The sequence below is a fragment of the Podarcis filfolensis genome (genome assembly GCF_964270895.1).
Source record: "Podarcis filfolensis genome assembly, chromosome: 17".
Taxonomy (NCBI): domain Eukaryota; kingdom Metazoa; phylum Chordata; class Lepidosauria; order Squamata; family Lacertidae; genus Podarcis; species Podarcis filfolensis.
The window spans coordinates 10,950,369-10,965,126 of NC_139621.1; the positions used below are offsets into that span (position 1 = coordinate 10,950,369).

Below are 14,758 nucleotides of genomic sequence, written 5' to 3' on the forward strand. Positions count from 1 at the left end.
GAGGGCCAACGTTTAAGAACTGTTCGAGTTGACTTCCTGTTCTTTGTGTTTTCTACCATCCATCACTCTGCTTGTTGAGGTTTCAGGCCATGTCTGCTGAGGCTATTTATGGTTCATTCAAAAAATTACAACCTGTTTTTGAGGGCACACTGTCCAACGAAGGGAATTTTAAGTAAGGTTTTAAAATAAATCAAAATAACAACAGTTTAATCATTAACTTAAAACCACCAGCAGCTAAAATTCTTCTAGCATAGTAAGTAGATCAGACACGGATTAGAATAAAAATCTCTTCAGAGTTTTCCTAAAAATCAGCAGTGACAAAGCCATACATATTTCTCTGGGAGTTTCAAACATGGAGAACTCTCAGTCTCTGGTTTCCAACAGTCTAACCAGTCTTACAAGATGGTTAGAGAGCAGGGCCTCTGGTCTTAATTCTGGTACTGTCTCACGGGGAGTCTCTTGTTTTGCCACTTCCTATACAAAAAAACAAAGTAAAAAAACCTTCCTCAAGTCAATGGAGTCTTGTCTTAACTATTTCCCACCCACATCCAGGTTGGGCTTGTTTCCAGAAGAAGGCTGTTGAGCAATGACAAGATACAATCGTCTAGTGTAGAATGACTATGCATAGTTCTTGCATGTCTCCAGTCTGTATCAGCGAGGTGGTTCTTATCTTTTGACCTTCTGAAAATGTGAATGTCCAAAATTTATATTCAGGTTAGAATGAAAAAAGCAAAAAACAGTACCCTTAAGAAAGCAGCCACACGCTATTGATTAGTACAGCTGGAGAAAGTGGGAGCCACAGCCTGATAAGACCCAACTTAAAGGAAGATCTTAGATGGCCTCTATATGAGACAGAGGCTGTCTCAGATCTCCAGCTACATACATACATGCATGCATGTGGGTGGCGCTGTGGTCTAAACCACTGAGCCTCTTGGGCTTGATGATCAGAAGGTCGGGAGTTCGAATCCCTGCGACGGGGCGAGCTCCTGTTGCTCTGTCCCAACTCCTGCCAACCTAGCAGTTCAAAAGCACGCCAGTGCAAGTAGATAAATAGGTACCACTGTGGTGGGAAGATAAACAGCGTTTCCATGCGCTCTGGCTTCTGTCACAGTGTTCCATTGCACCAGAAGCAGTTTAGTCATGCTGGCCACATGACTTGGAAAGCTGTCTGTGGACAAATGCCGGCTCCCTCTGCCTGAAAAGCGAGATGAGCATCGCAACTCCATAGTCACCTTTGACTGGACTTAACCGTCCAGGGGTCCTTTACCTTTACCTTTTACTTTGTGCTGACTAAGAAGAAACCATGTGACTGCAAGGGAGAGGGTGAATTCATGTGGCATCTCCTCTTGTTTTCCAGGATAGAAATCCCGTTCAAATTCCACATGCTGCATTCAGGTCTAGTCCATGGGTTGGCTTTCTGGTTTGATGTAGCCTTCATCGGTTCAATGTAAGTGGTGGCAAAAGTGCTCTTTCCTCCCATCAGAACTTGGATTTTATAAAACAGATAACTGATTATCACTCCTACACTGCAGTAAACTGGCAAGTTCAAATTAAATTATCTTTTGACTTGTGTCCTTCGGTAGATGAATGTAAATATGTTTGTTTAACTTGGCAGCAGGGAAACATATTTAGAAAAAAACAGCCCTCGGGATATTAAATGGAAGCTTGCATTTCTTCACAACGCTAGATTTACTCTTGGCTGCACAGTTTGATAGAGCAAACGCTTGCTTGCCAATTCTGATTTTGTTTCTTTATTTAATTCCAAGTCCAATTACGGTACTGGTTGGTTTTAAAGCTCTTTAATTTTTAAAACCCTGGCTATCTTGGGAGAATGCTGCCTCCCATGTGAGATTTTGAGATTATCTAATGAGGTCCTATTGCAGCGACTACCTTTTATGGATGCCATATTAGTTTCAAAACATAGCTAAATTGTTTCTGTAATTGTCTCAAAGCACTAGAAAGAACTCCCTTGGGATATCTGCTTGTCTTGCTGTGTCACTGTTCTGCAAGCAGACTAAGGTGGCCCTGTTCTGTTGGGTGTTTTGGAGGAGATACTCTCTTATTACACTATTTTTATAGTGTTTTAGCTGTATTTACTTCGTGTGTTTTGTGATTGAATTTTATAGTGCTTTGAGAATTGTTGTTTTCAACAACCACTAGTCCACAAAAGTGACTATAATGATTAGAAGGAAAGCATATCTTCAGTTTCCTGTTTCTGCTAACATAACAGAACCAAAATATCCTCAAAAAGTAACAAGTCTTCTATTAATTGTGGCCTTTCTAATTAAAGTTGGCCCTCATTAATCAAGTGAAGCTTCAGCTGGTTAAAATTTAATCAATTTAAAATTAATTTAAGCACTAATAAAAGTTGACTAAAAGGACTGTACTAACCATTAAAAGCAAGATCAAGCAGGAAAGTATTGACAGGTGCTTCCAAAATGCGCACCTGCCACGAAACTGAACTTTCAAGAGGGACTGACTTGGAAGAGGAAAAACAGGAGCCTTGGTTTCTCTGTGGAGAGTGAAAACAGATTGGTATATGACAAGCCAGGCCTGAGTGCAGCTACTTTGCAGCTGGGGATATGCTGACAGTTGGGAAACAGAGCAATCTGAGAGGGGTAGGATGTGGATTTGTGAAAGCTCAAGTCCTTGTGTCTAAACATGACTCCCTTGCCTCTCTCCTTCCGCTAGAATGACCGTTTGGCTTTCAACCGCTCCAACAGAGCCTCTAACCCACTGGTACCAAGTTCGGTGCCTCTTTCAGTCTCCACTTTTTGCTAAGGCTGGTGACACCCTCTCAGGGACATGCCTGCTCATCGCAAACAAGAGGTAAGCTGAGAGGGGCCAGCTCAGCCGCATGGAAAAACAAGCTCTCTTGCAGCTAGGTCAGATTCTGCAGTGGCAGTGTCGTCTAGGGTGTTGTGTGCTGGACTTGAACCAGAGAAAGATGAGTTCAAAGCTATGTGCCAGGCTGATTAAGTTGTTACCAGGGTGGGGGAAAAATGATGATTTAAAAAATAAAATTAAAAAAATCAGATTTTGTTTTTATATAAATCAGATTTTTTGATTTATATCGAATTTTTAAAATAAAATGCTTTTGGAGGAAAAATATTTCTAAGGCTAGTTTTCTATTTAAGTTACATTATAGCCCAAAGGCTATTCATCAGGAAATAAGGATTTGTTTTAAGTTTTTCATGTGTGCTAAAATTCAGTCTCGGTTTTTTAAAATTTTTTGTTTAACTACATCAGTTAACAAACATGGATACGTATGCTATAATGTTACTATTTTAGTTAAATAAATTGTTTAACGTAAAGCAGAAAAGTTGTCCAAATATAAACAGTTAAGTTATTAAACTTCACAATAATTTCATAATTATCTGTCTATGTATTTATACTAGTATAACCAAATCAGTGATTTTTGATATAACTGTAAAAACTATTTTTTTAAGTTTTTTTAGTCTGAAAATTTTTTATTCCAAAAATGAAACCTTCATCTGGTTGTAAATATTAAGATTTACCAACAAGAATGAGTCTTTCTGTAAAAAATGATTTAAATCAAGTCTTACTGACTAGTGATTTAAATAGTTATTTAAATCAATTTGATTTAAATCAAATTCAACCTGGTTGTTACCTTCTCATCAATAAATAGGGATAATAGTTACTTTCCCAACAGGAAGATGCAACTTACTTCTGGGCTTGTGTAACTTGAATCCAAGCTCAGCCTTCTTGGCTGCTAGCTGTTTTTTTGCACTTCAGAAAGGTCTTGTGAGCAATATTTGCCTGTCTTTCCTTTGCACAGCTCACTTCGGTCACAGCTGTCATTTTGGTGTTTCACTCTGCTTCGTAGAACCCAGCAGTATGAGCAAGCCCATTGCACTCCTGACATTTTGGGATTTGTCCCAACTTCTCCTGTGACTCACACTATGAAAGAGCCTGAGTTTTAGGCCTTATCTGAGTCCAGTTACACTCCTTCGTGTCTGCTGGCTTATTGCCATTGCAAAGACTTCTGAAAGTATAGAATCAGGGAGGCCTTCAGTTAAAATGAAGAGGCTTATGGATCCATTCATGCTGGTGGCTGCCCCCAAATTATCCTTTTTTGTGATGGTCCCCCAAGTTCTGAAATCACTTCCGTGTGATATATCCAGGAAACAGGCCCTCTTAAATGAGCTATTAAAACATTTCTCTTCAGGCAAACTGCTGCCAAGATGTTGTTTTTAATGTTTTTAATGTTTTATCATTGTCACTCTAATTTTATTTACACTGTTATACTTTAGCTCTAACCCGCTTAAGGAACAACTGTTGAAAAGTAGGCTAAAGATCAATAAATTAAGATATCCCCCGTCCAGGTAGAACTGGTAGCACAGAAGGGGAGCTGGCTTTGTTTGAGCTTTGAAGCTTTCTGCAACACTTGGGAAGTGTATGTTGCCGGACTTCTTGCCGGTGTCTCCATCTCCTTTCCCAATAAGCAAGATTCTCTCACCCTCCTGCAGAGTCCTGGTCTCCATTAGAAATGGCCCTGCTGAATTGTCAGAAGGGACTGGGGACTCCTTTACTAGTATCTCTTCCCCTTCTCTTTCAGACAAAGTTACGACATCAGTATTGTTGCTCAAGTTGATCAGACAGGCTCCAAGTCCAGCAACCTCCTTGACCTGAAAAACCCATTTTTCAGGTATGTCACGGTGAATCTTACAAGGGTTTTTTCCCACCTCTATAATAAAGTTGTTGCTTTTTTAAATGTGTGCTTGTGTGAGTGAGGATGCAGTGTGTTTGAGGAACCGCTTTTCAGGGAACTACTTCTGCCTAACTCAAAAGCAAGTCTTCACTGGGCAGACTGGCAGGGGAAGCAAGCTAACTCTTCCTGATTGAATCGTTTTGCTTTCATGACCTGTGTTGGGAGGGATCGGGGGCTGGGTTGGAAAGACACACAGCGATTTCAGGCAAAGGGGGTAGGAAAGGAGCAGAAACACATTCCTTTCTTTCTTTCTTTCTTTCTTTTTTAAAGATATTTATTGAAGTTTTACAAAAACATAAGTTTACAAAATGAAAAAAGGTCATATAAAAAGAAAAAGATACAAAAAAAGAACAGAAAAATACATGAAAAAGAAAAAAGAATAAAAATACAAAATACAAAAGACTTTGAACTTTGTAACTTTGAACTCATTAGCTTATTTCCTTGGCCTCCTCACACCTCCCCTTTTTGTATTCCCATTTAAATAATCAAATCAGCAAATCCTTACCCTCTTTCGTTTATCTTCACCCTGTATCTTAACATATTATAACTCTATATTTTCATCCATTATCAATTCATTTTTGCATATTCTGATTAACTTTGTTGCTAATGCCACTTATTTTCAATCCAACATCATTTTAACATTCATTAATTTTACAGTATTTCTGAAGATAGTCTTTAAATTTCTTCCAGTCTTCTTCCACCAACTCTTCTCCCAGGTCTCGGATTCTGCCAATCATTTCCGCCAATTCCATATAATCCGTCACCTTCATCTGCCACTCTTCCAGGGTGGGTAACTCTTGTGTCTTCCAATACTTTGCAATAAGTATTCTTGCTGCTGTTGTTGCATACATAAAGAAAGTTCTATCCTTCTTTGGCACCAATTGGCCGACTATGCCCAGGAGAAAGGCCTCTGGTTTCTTCAGGAAGGTATATTTAAATACCTTCTTCATTTCATTATATATCATCTCCCAGAAAGCCTTAATCTTTGGGCACGTCCACCAAAGGTGAAAGAATGTACCTTCAGTTTCTTTACATTTCCAACATTTATTATCGGGCAAATGATAAATTTTTGCAAGCTTGACTGGTGTCATGTACCACCTGTAAATCATTTTCATAATATTCTCTCTTAAGGCATTACATGCCGTAAATTTCATACCGGTGGTCCACAACTGTTCCCAGTCAGCAAACATAATGTTGTGACCAATATCTTGTGCCCATTTAATCATAGCAGATTTAACCGTTTCATCCTGCGTATTCCATTTTAACAGCAAGTTATACATTCTTGAAAGTATCTTAGTTTTGGGATCTAACAGTTCTGTTTCCATTTTTGATTTTTCCACCTGGGAAACGCATTCCTTTCTTACTAATATAGTCAGATAGCTTTTTGCTGGTGAGAGGAAAGCAAGGGGACAGAAAGATGCATATTCCTTCCTATTCCTCCTTTATCTTCTGAGGTGAGCCCCCCAATAAATGTGAACCACTAGAATGTGGGCCCTTTCAGCAAGGCTAAGAGTATAAGAAGCCCCTCTGGATTACCCCACATAATCATCTCAGTACCCAGTATCTGGGTTTCTCTCAGTGGCCAGCCAGATTTTGAATAACTTGCCATCTTCCACAAACCAGGCTACTTCACTGCTCACACTTCGGGAATCTAAGCATGAGTCAATTTCTTTGATGAGAAGAAGGGGGACATCTCCTCATTTGGGTCCTGGTTTGTTGTAAATCAGATTCTATTGCCTTAAAATATTCACATCTAGTTAGTCCTTGTTTTTATTTTGAACAACATCTTGCTAATTTATGTTATGATCTACCTTGAGTGGGTGAGGAAAGCTTAGTGTGCAGATATTTAAAGACATTTGCTCCTGGCCAGTGACTGCTGGAGCCCTAGAAATCCAGCGACATAGTTGCCTCTCTGCATCTTGCGTTTTGGACAGAGGAGCCCTTAAAACGGTGGCAAGCAGAATAGTTGCTCTTGCTTTCTACTGGTGGGATGTGATGGCAAAGTCTCTGTGTTGTACAGCATGCATCGCCACCACTTCTCGAATACTTGGTTTAGTTTGAGAGGGTGGCTAAGCTGTGGCCTTCCAGATGATGTCGAACTACAACTCCTATAATCCCCGATCACTGACCCACACTGCTTTGGGGTGATGGGATGGCACTTCGTGGGCTGTCCTTGGATTAAAGTGTGGCAGAGGAATTCTGGCACCAACTTCTTACCGACAATAGCTTTTTGGAGACACAGTATTGTAGAGAGGGTTTGGGGTTTTTTTATGTGTCCTGCCATGTGTGTGTTCAAATTTTCAAAGTGCTTCGAGCTCTACCCTGCAAGAAAGTGAAAGTAGCAGGAACAGCACTGCTGCAATAGGCAACTGAACATTTTGGAATGATTGTCATGGCTATCTATTGGGCAGTGCTCAATACATTTGTGTGTATATGTGTGTGTGTGTGTGTGTGAGAGAGAGAGAGAGAGAGAGAGAGAGAGAGAGAGAGAGAGAGAGAGTGATAGAGATTTTCTGTATTTTACTACTTGAAACATCAGTTCTATATCTGCATAAACATTCGGTAAGCTATTCCCCTGCCTCCTCTTTTTAAAGCTAAAAGCAGAATTTTGCTTTGGTGTGTGTTCTTCTCTTAAACCAAAGGTGGATGTTTTTATAAAATCCTAGAATGCATTTGAACGCATATGGAAATGTCATATACTTTCATTCAGTGGTCTCTTGGCCCCACAGTATTAGCTTCTCTCTCTATGCCAGTTTGTGTAACCCACTTCATGGATTCCACAAAAGCTTATGCCGCAATAAATTTATTGTGCTTTTAAGTTGCCACAAGACTCTCCTGCTCCTCTGGATGATGGTTGGAAATGGCCCACGATGTCTAGAATGATGAGCCACTGGGGCGTTTGATCTCCAGACTATTGACGTTGGCGCTGGTGTTTGTGTGTGTGAGTGAGGGTGTGTGTGTCTGCCTTCCAGGTACACAGGTACAACTCCTTCACCCCCGCCAGGCTCGCACTACACCTCTCCTTCAGAGAACATGTGGAACACAGGTGGCGCCTACAACATGAGCACAGGGATGGCTGTTGCTGGTACTGTACCTTCTTCACTGTCACTCCTGGGCAAAGCTGATGGGTCATCTATGTTCCTCAGTCATTTTGGGTCTGGACAGTCAGGACATCAGCCAGGAGTGCTGGATGCCACAGAGCTCGAGCTTTGCCTTCAGTTTGAAGGTTCACTGAATGGTTTTGGCTGTGAAGCTTTCTCATACAGTAACGTGAGGGCCTGCGGCAAGCAATCTGGTTTTGTTTGCAGCCGTATCTCATCCAATCCTGGTGGTTCAAAGTCCTTTCTGCAGCGGAGCATAGGAACATCTTAGACCCATGTGATCAAAATTGAGCAGTCTGCAGAGGCAAGCATAACAAGTGGGAGGATTTTCTAGCTAATGTCACAGAGTTTAGATTTTGAGTAGCTATGGGGTGATGAAGAGCAAATTTTCTCCTCCAAGGGCAAGCCCTATTGATGACACTGTGTCCATAGCATTAATCAAGCAAATCATTTGCAACTAGAACAGTATTCTTGGGATGTGGCAACTGCCTTTCTCTCTCTCTGTAGAGTTGGCACATGTGTGATGCAGAATATCATACTTCTATATAATCACTATCCTTACAAGAACCTTGGGGTGTTCGTGCCGCTGCCCTTATCTTCCTGCTGGTGGCTCTGCAGTAGATCATTGTGTGGCATGTACACCCTCAGTCTGTTGGAGATTATACCAGAGCAGAAAGAAGCTGGCTTCCTTGCCCCGAGCTCACATGTGAAGATGCTCGTACTACACAGCAGACATAAATTTTCCTTCTCCAGTTGACTGTTTTGATGTTGACTACTATTTGCTGACTGGAGCACTGAGACTGAGGAGTACCTGTTGCACTGGTGCTGTCGACATTTTTCTGTTCGCGTTTCTTGCTGTCACCTGCAGACAGCTGCTTGTAACCCCTCAGGAGCTTGCTCAATGTTGTGTCTCATTCTGCTGAGCACCTAATGTCGTAACCTTTTAGCACTGGTAAAGCTAAGCAGATGTGGATGAGAGATTGCTGGGAGCCCTGTGTCAGCTGCTTTTTTCAAGGAAGAGTGGACTTGGAGTGTGATTAATATAAATCTCCTATTGTCCCAGGGGGTACAGCAGCCTGGTGTATGTTTGATGTCTACCCAGCTTCTGTTGGGAGAAAATTTCCCTTTCCTCCAACCATTCTCCTATTGGGCTTCTCTCCGCTGGCCACTGCTGTTCACCCCCTTTGTACCTGTCTGAGTTGAGTTGGCCAACACCTATGTCCCCTCTCCCAGGCACAGCAAATGCTGTAGCCTCCGTCAGCTGCTGAGATGGTTCCAACAAGGCTGCTAGCCTTCCTTGACAGAGAAGATCCAGATTCCATCCACTTCTGTTCAGCTAGTTCTCAAGCAGCAACTCCTTCCTCCTCCAAAGGCAATCTTGGCAAGGCATCTCTTTCTCAGGCAACCCAGCCAGACATATAGAAGGGAAGAGAGAACTTCCAAGTACCGTGGAGTGGAGTGGAGTGAGGAAGCCCCTCTCTTACTTTTCTGTAAGAACCAGATTACGGCCCAGCTTCACTGCAGCGTTTGCCCAGGAGAGCTTCTGCATGAAAAACCCTATCCCTGCCTGGAACAGCCTGCCCCCTTTTGAAAATCAGCTTATGGGAGGAGGGGTGGTGCAGTGTGTGTGGCTTGGAGAGGCTCATGTGTCTGTAACACTTACCATGTAATGGCCTCTCCTGCCACAACGGTGCTGGGCAGGATGCTTGAAGGTCTAGGTGTGTGTGTCTTGGTTAGTGCCTTCCTCGTTTCTCACCCTCTTCCCTTCTACCCCGTGCTGCAGGGATGCCCACAGCCTATGATCTCAGCAGCGTGATTGCTGGTGGCACCAATGTTGGCCACAACAACCTTATTCCTCTAGGTGAGTTTATCTGCAATGTGGAGCAGATTATATCTAAATGGGAGGATCCTAGGAAACATGAGAGTCAGTGTCTGATATGAAGGCCCCAGGTCTCAGATCTCCTGAGCGTCTGATCTTTTGGGTTTTACTCCTGGCTCAGAGGTCATGAGGAGATCCTTTGCCCTACTTCATCCAAGTACTGGGCTTGTGAATGTTCAACAGGGTATACATGCCTTTGGCCACAGAATTATCTTCCTGCTCATTGTCCTTGAGTTTACCATGTGCACTAAGCCCAATTGCGGGAGAAGAGTGTCTCTGCTGGTTTTAGGAAGTTGGGTTGAATAATTAGAATTTTGGGTTCAGTTCCAGTTTATTTGTATTTCTCTGGTTCAGACACTTAAGTTTTACAAAATGGTTTTAAATAGAACTTATAAGACTATCATAACTCATTTGCTTACAGTGTAATTCCTATGAAGAGTACGCTTGACATTTAACATTATTATTTGTTCTTATAACTGTTGCCTGCACTGCTATCCCTCAGAACTCATCAGTCATGTTTGATTCCTGATGGAACAGAAAGGTTGCCCTCTCTGTGCTGGGTTATATGCTCAAATAGTTCGAACTGTGCCAGGTTCCAAAAGCAGAAGCAACAAGAGAGATTAAGTAGGGTCCATACCTGATATTCTTTAGGCCTAGTCTGTGCTGTCGTGCATACACATGGGTTTGGGGGCCTGTGCAGAGCCAGTTTCAGGAACAAGTTAGAGAACTAGCTTGAGAATTGGGGCCTGCTCTGTGTCCCCTTGAAAAGAAGCTAACAAGGGATGTGCAGAAGAGGGTGAGGTGGGAACTTTGCAACTGCCACATAGATGTCAAGTGTAAATCACAAAGAAAAGGCACCTGGCATGGGGAAGGAAAGAAGGAAGGCTGATAGCAGTTGTTATAGTTAAGCAACCTTCACCACCAGTTGTGATCTCTGTGCATTCACACATGCATAACTGGCAAGCTGACATCCCTGAAGGTGGATGTCAATGTTCTTATAAAAACAGAATGCAGAACAGCCTTGCCACAGTTGACTCCTGGGATCATTGATGAGATGGTCATGATGTAGTCCTCTGTGGGATCCCTTGCTTTTGAGCATCAGGAGACCCATTATCAGTAGATAGTAGACTTTACCCTCCCTGCAGTCTTGGCTCCGAGTACTGTACTTTGTTTTCTCATAGGAATGAATGGCAAATGATTACCTTTATGGGCAAACACACCAATTGGCATATTCTGGACAGATAAAAACTACTCCATGCCCCTTGTGGCAAACGTGTCTACTCCCATCTGTAACCCCATCCTGGCTTGTTTCTTGGTCACCCTGAATATGAAGGAACTAAGGAAGTTATGAGAAGATGTGAGCAGGCTTAGCTAAATAAGTGCTGGCATTATACTTAAGCAATAGGCATGTACCTGCCCCAGGAAGCTTACACACTAAATGGTGATGGAAGGGGGAGAATGAATGAGAATAAATGTCAGTCACAGCCGGTTCATCATTGGAATATGAAACTTTAGAAATTTATAGCTATGCACACTTTATTTAAATTTGCTGTTTCTTTGCCCTGAGAGAAGTGGTTTGGGGTCAAAGTAAATGCAGAACAACCAATCTTAGAATCTCCCTTCCTGTCTCTCTTGGCCTACTTTTCTAGTGGGTGAATTATAGGTTTTTCACCACTTCAGCCCTAGAGAGGTTGGCCAAGAAAGACAGGAAGCAGGATTCTGGGACTGGCACATCTGCATTTATTTTGTATCTAGTTAAGCTACTTCTCTCAGACCTCGATAATTGAGATACTCATTTTGAACTGGTTATGGTTTGGGGTGGCTCAAGTTGAGTCCAAGGCATCTTAGGCTCGGGTAGTTCTGGCGTCACGAATCAAAATGCCTCTGAATTTGAGATCATACTTGTTTGGAGGTCCAGGTGTTTTATCTCTGCTTAGTAGTTAGCAGCCAGAGGCAGAGTGGGAGAAGCAGTCAGAGAGGGGGATTCACTATGTGTACAGCCTGTTTTTCAGATGCTGTTGGGAATGGTCCATCTGTGGTGCATGCTTACAGCTTGGGAGGTGGGGGTTAAGGTAAAGTGAAGTAGCCTAGTGCAGATTGAACCTGTCTGTGTTTTTCCTCCTCCTTTTATTTCTTCCTGAGCAGCCAACACTGGGATTGTCAATCACACCCATTCCCGGATGGGATCCATCATGAGTACAGGGATTGTTCAAGGTAAACCTGGTCTGGGCTTTCTTGGAGTTGAGGGGAAAGGATGTGTGTGCCTCTGTTGAGCCTTCTCTTCTTTGGGGGTTTGAGCTGTATGGCCACAAAGGGATCAGGTACTTCATTGGGAATGAGAAAGGTCAAATGCTGCCATGTTAATTGCGGAATGCAGTCAAACCTCAGTTGTCGAACGTAATCTGTTTAGGAAGACGGTTCGACTTCCAAAACATTTGACACCCGAGGCACGGCTTCTGATCGGTCGCAAGAGCTTCTTGCACTCAAGCAGAAGCCATGTTGGATGTTTGGGTTCTGAAAAATGTTTGAAAACCAGAGCATTTACTTCCGGGTTTTCGGCATTCAGGAACAGAGCTGTTAGAGAACTGAGGTTTGACTATACTATATCACCCCTGAAGCTTAAACTAGATATCCCCAAAATGCCAGTAATGTGAACACTGAACATTTATAGCATCCCATTTTGGCATCAAATTACTTTGCTTCGTGATGAGTGAATTAATAGCTGAATTGGGTAGGTGAAGAGATTGACTTGGCTTATTGTGACAGAGGCTTCCCTAAACAAGCATTCACCGTCTCAGATGCATGGACCGAGAAGCTAGTGGGCTATATCATGACAGCTTCAGTCTCCTATCAACTTCAGCAAGCTATTGCCTACAGAATTTCATGCCATATCACTTTGCCTCTTGTTTCTGCAGAGTGTGGTGGCCCAAGCTGGTTAAATTTCATTTTTCAACAATGTATGCAGACCATGTAACGCCCAAAAGTAAGAATCTGAATTTATATTGAAACCTGTCAGTTTAGAGTTGCTTTAGCTCCCTCATAGAGGTTCCCAGTGTGTATACATACATACATATATATATATATATATACACACAGTCATACCTCTTGTTACGTTTGCTTCAGGTTAAATCTTTTCAGGTTGCATCCTGTGACGACACGGAAGTACCGGAAAGGGTTACTTCCGGGTTTCGCTGCTTGCACATGTGCATACACTCAAAATGATGTCATGCGCAGAAGCAGCGAATCACGACCTGCGCAGGCGCAGACGCGGGTTGCGTTCTGTTCATGTTGCGAACGGGGCTCCGGAACGGATCCCGTTCGCAACCAGAGGTACCACTGTATAAAGCTAGTAGTCTAGTGCTCAGGATTTCTATTTCTGCTAGAAACCTGACTTGATTCCTTACATATGAGACTTCTGAACTTTTTTCTTTTTTTCCTGCAGGTTCATCTAGTGGTCAGAGTGGAGGAACATCGAGTGCTCACTATCCTGTCAACAGTCAGTTCACTATGGGAGGCCCGGCCATTTCCATGGCATCTCCCATGTCCATCACAACCAACACAATGCATTATGGGAGCTAAGAGACCCTCACCCCTGATCCTCTGAACTGACAGCACCAGGAAACCAAATGAAGAAGAAAAAATTCCGCCCTGCCCACCTGCCTTCTGCACCTCAGTTTGGCAATTGCTTCTCTGGATTTCTTCCACCCCCTGCCTCCCCCCCCCCCCCAAAAAAAAATTAGGCTTGCCAGAGATGTTCTGACCCTTGTACAATAGAAGACACCCCCCACTCGTTCTTTGATAGCAGACTTGTACACTTTTTTATGAAATGTTGGAAACTTCAACTTGCTCAACCATGACTGAGTTCCTGCGCTCACTGTGTCTTACAACCAATCATGTCGCTAGTGGTATCATTCTTCAAATCTTCCATGACTGATCAGCATTAGGCACAGGTTGTAGAGCAAAGCTGCAAGAGGGCTTCTCAGCAGTACTGTGGACAGCCCAGCAGCAGTGCTAGTAACCTGAGCCTTCATCCTTGCTCCCAGTGTTTTGAACGAAGGGGCTGCAGCTGGCTGTAGAGTGGGCACAGGCGAAAATCCAGCTGCTCATCCTTCCATCTATGCGTTGGTTTCTTCCACCCAACCCAACCTCCGGGTTCATTGCTTTGCTAAGACTTAGGAGGAGGAAGTGTTTCCTGCCGCGAGGGAAAAGCGAAGGCCGACAAGCCCTCCTGGCTGGCTTTGTGAGGAGTTCTGGCAACTTACTGCTGTAGATCTTTGGGCTTCCGGAAGAACATCTGAGATGAGATGGACTGTTGTGCCACGAGTATCTTATCAGCCGGTCTGATGATTGCCTGTCTCGGGGGGGAATCTCGATGTAGCATCAAAGGGTTAAAAAAATTTAAAACATGAATGTACCAAAAAGAAAAAAAAGGTTGCTGGCTGAAAGTGAACAGTTTGTGTATCAGTTTCCTGTTGCTCAGCTCATCTTGACGGCTATGCCCAGTTCTGGCTCCATTTCCACCCTGTTTTCTAGGCTGTTGCAGCTGCTGTCTCTAGTCCATTTTTCTCTTCAGCTGGGCAGGCAGTGGGTACTGGGTGCCAAGTGGCTTAGTATATAGACTTGCCTGCTCCCTGCAGTAGCCACCAGGGACTCTTAGAGTAGATGGTTCTGGCATCTGTTATGGAAGCCCCTTTGTAGTCTTTGTATGTGTAACCTGTAACCATTTATGGTATTTTCTTTCTTTTGTTCCTTTCAGAGCCACCAGTTGGCATGTTCGAAAGGAATTGGCAGGGACCCGTTTTATGGAGGGGGGGGAGTGTGTTTTACTTAGGCAGTTTCCTTTGGCTCCCAACAGGGGCTTGGTGGGCTGAATTTGGGGGGGAGGAGGGAGGAGGGGTCTTGTGCAGAAGCTCCATAGTGGCTGAATTGTGGGGTCTACACAGTCAATTGTTAGGTCTGGCTGATCAATGATTTTGTGACTATTGAATAAAACTGGGAGGGTTTTGAAGACTTGTTTATAGTGGCTGGTTTCCCCCACCTCAGGTT

At 43.1% G+C, this 14,758-nt stretch overlaps 1 protein-coding gene across 2 annotated transcripts in view; it reads left to right on the forward strand.

The window, feature by feature from the left end:
* Positions 1 to 14,720, forward strand: part of CARM1 (coactivator associated arginine methyltransferase 1) — a 39,172-nt gene extending 24,452 nt beyond the window's left edge. The window contains exons 10-17 of one of the 2 annotated variants that reach the window (XM_083593467.1): positions 1,358 to 1,447; positions 2,692 to 2,829; positions 4,580 to 4,669; positions 7,705 to 7,817; positions 9,617 to 9,694; positions 11,858 to 11,926; positions 12,628 to 12,695; positions 13,155 to 14,720. In XM_083593467.1, coding sequence (XP_083449593.1) covers positions 1,358 to 1,447; positions 2,692 to 2,829; positions 4,580 to 4,669; positions 7,705 to 7,817; positions 9,617 to 9,694; positions 11,858 to 11,926; positions 12,628 to 12,686 — 637 coding nt within the window. In that variant the 3' untranslated portion in view covers positions 12,687 to 12,695; positions 13,155 to 14,720. The remainder of the gene's footprint in view (positions 1 to 1,357; positions 1,448 to 2,691; positions 2,830 to 4,579; positions 4,670 to 7,704; positions 7,818 to 9,616; positions 9,695 to 11,857; positions 11,927 to 12,627; positions 12,696 to 13,154) is intronic. The other variant, XM_083593466.1, reaches the window with a different exon arrangement.
* Positions 14,721 to 14,758: the final 38 nt, after the last annotated feature.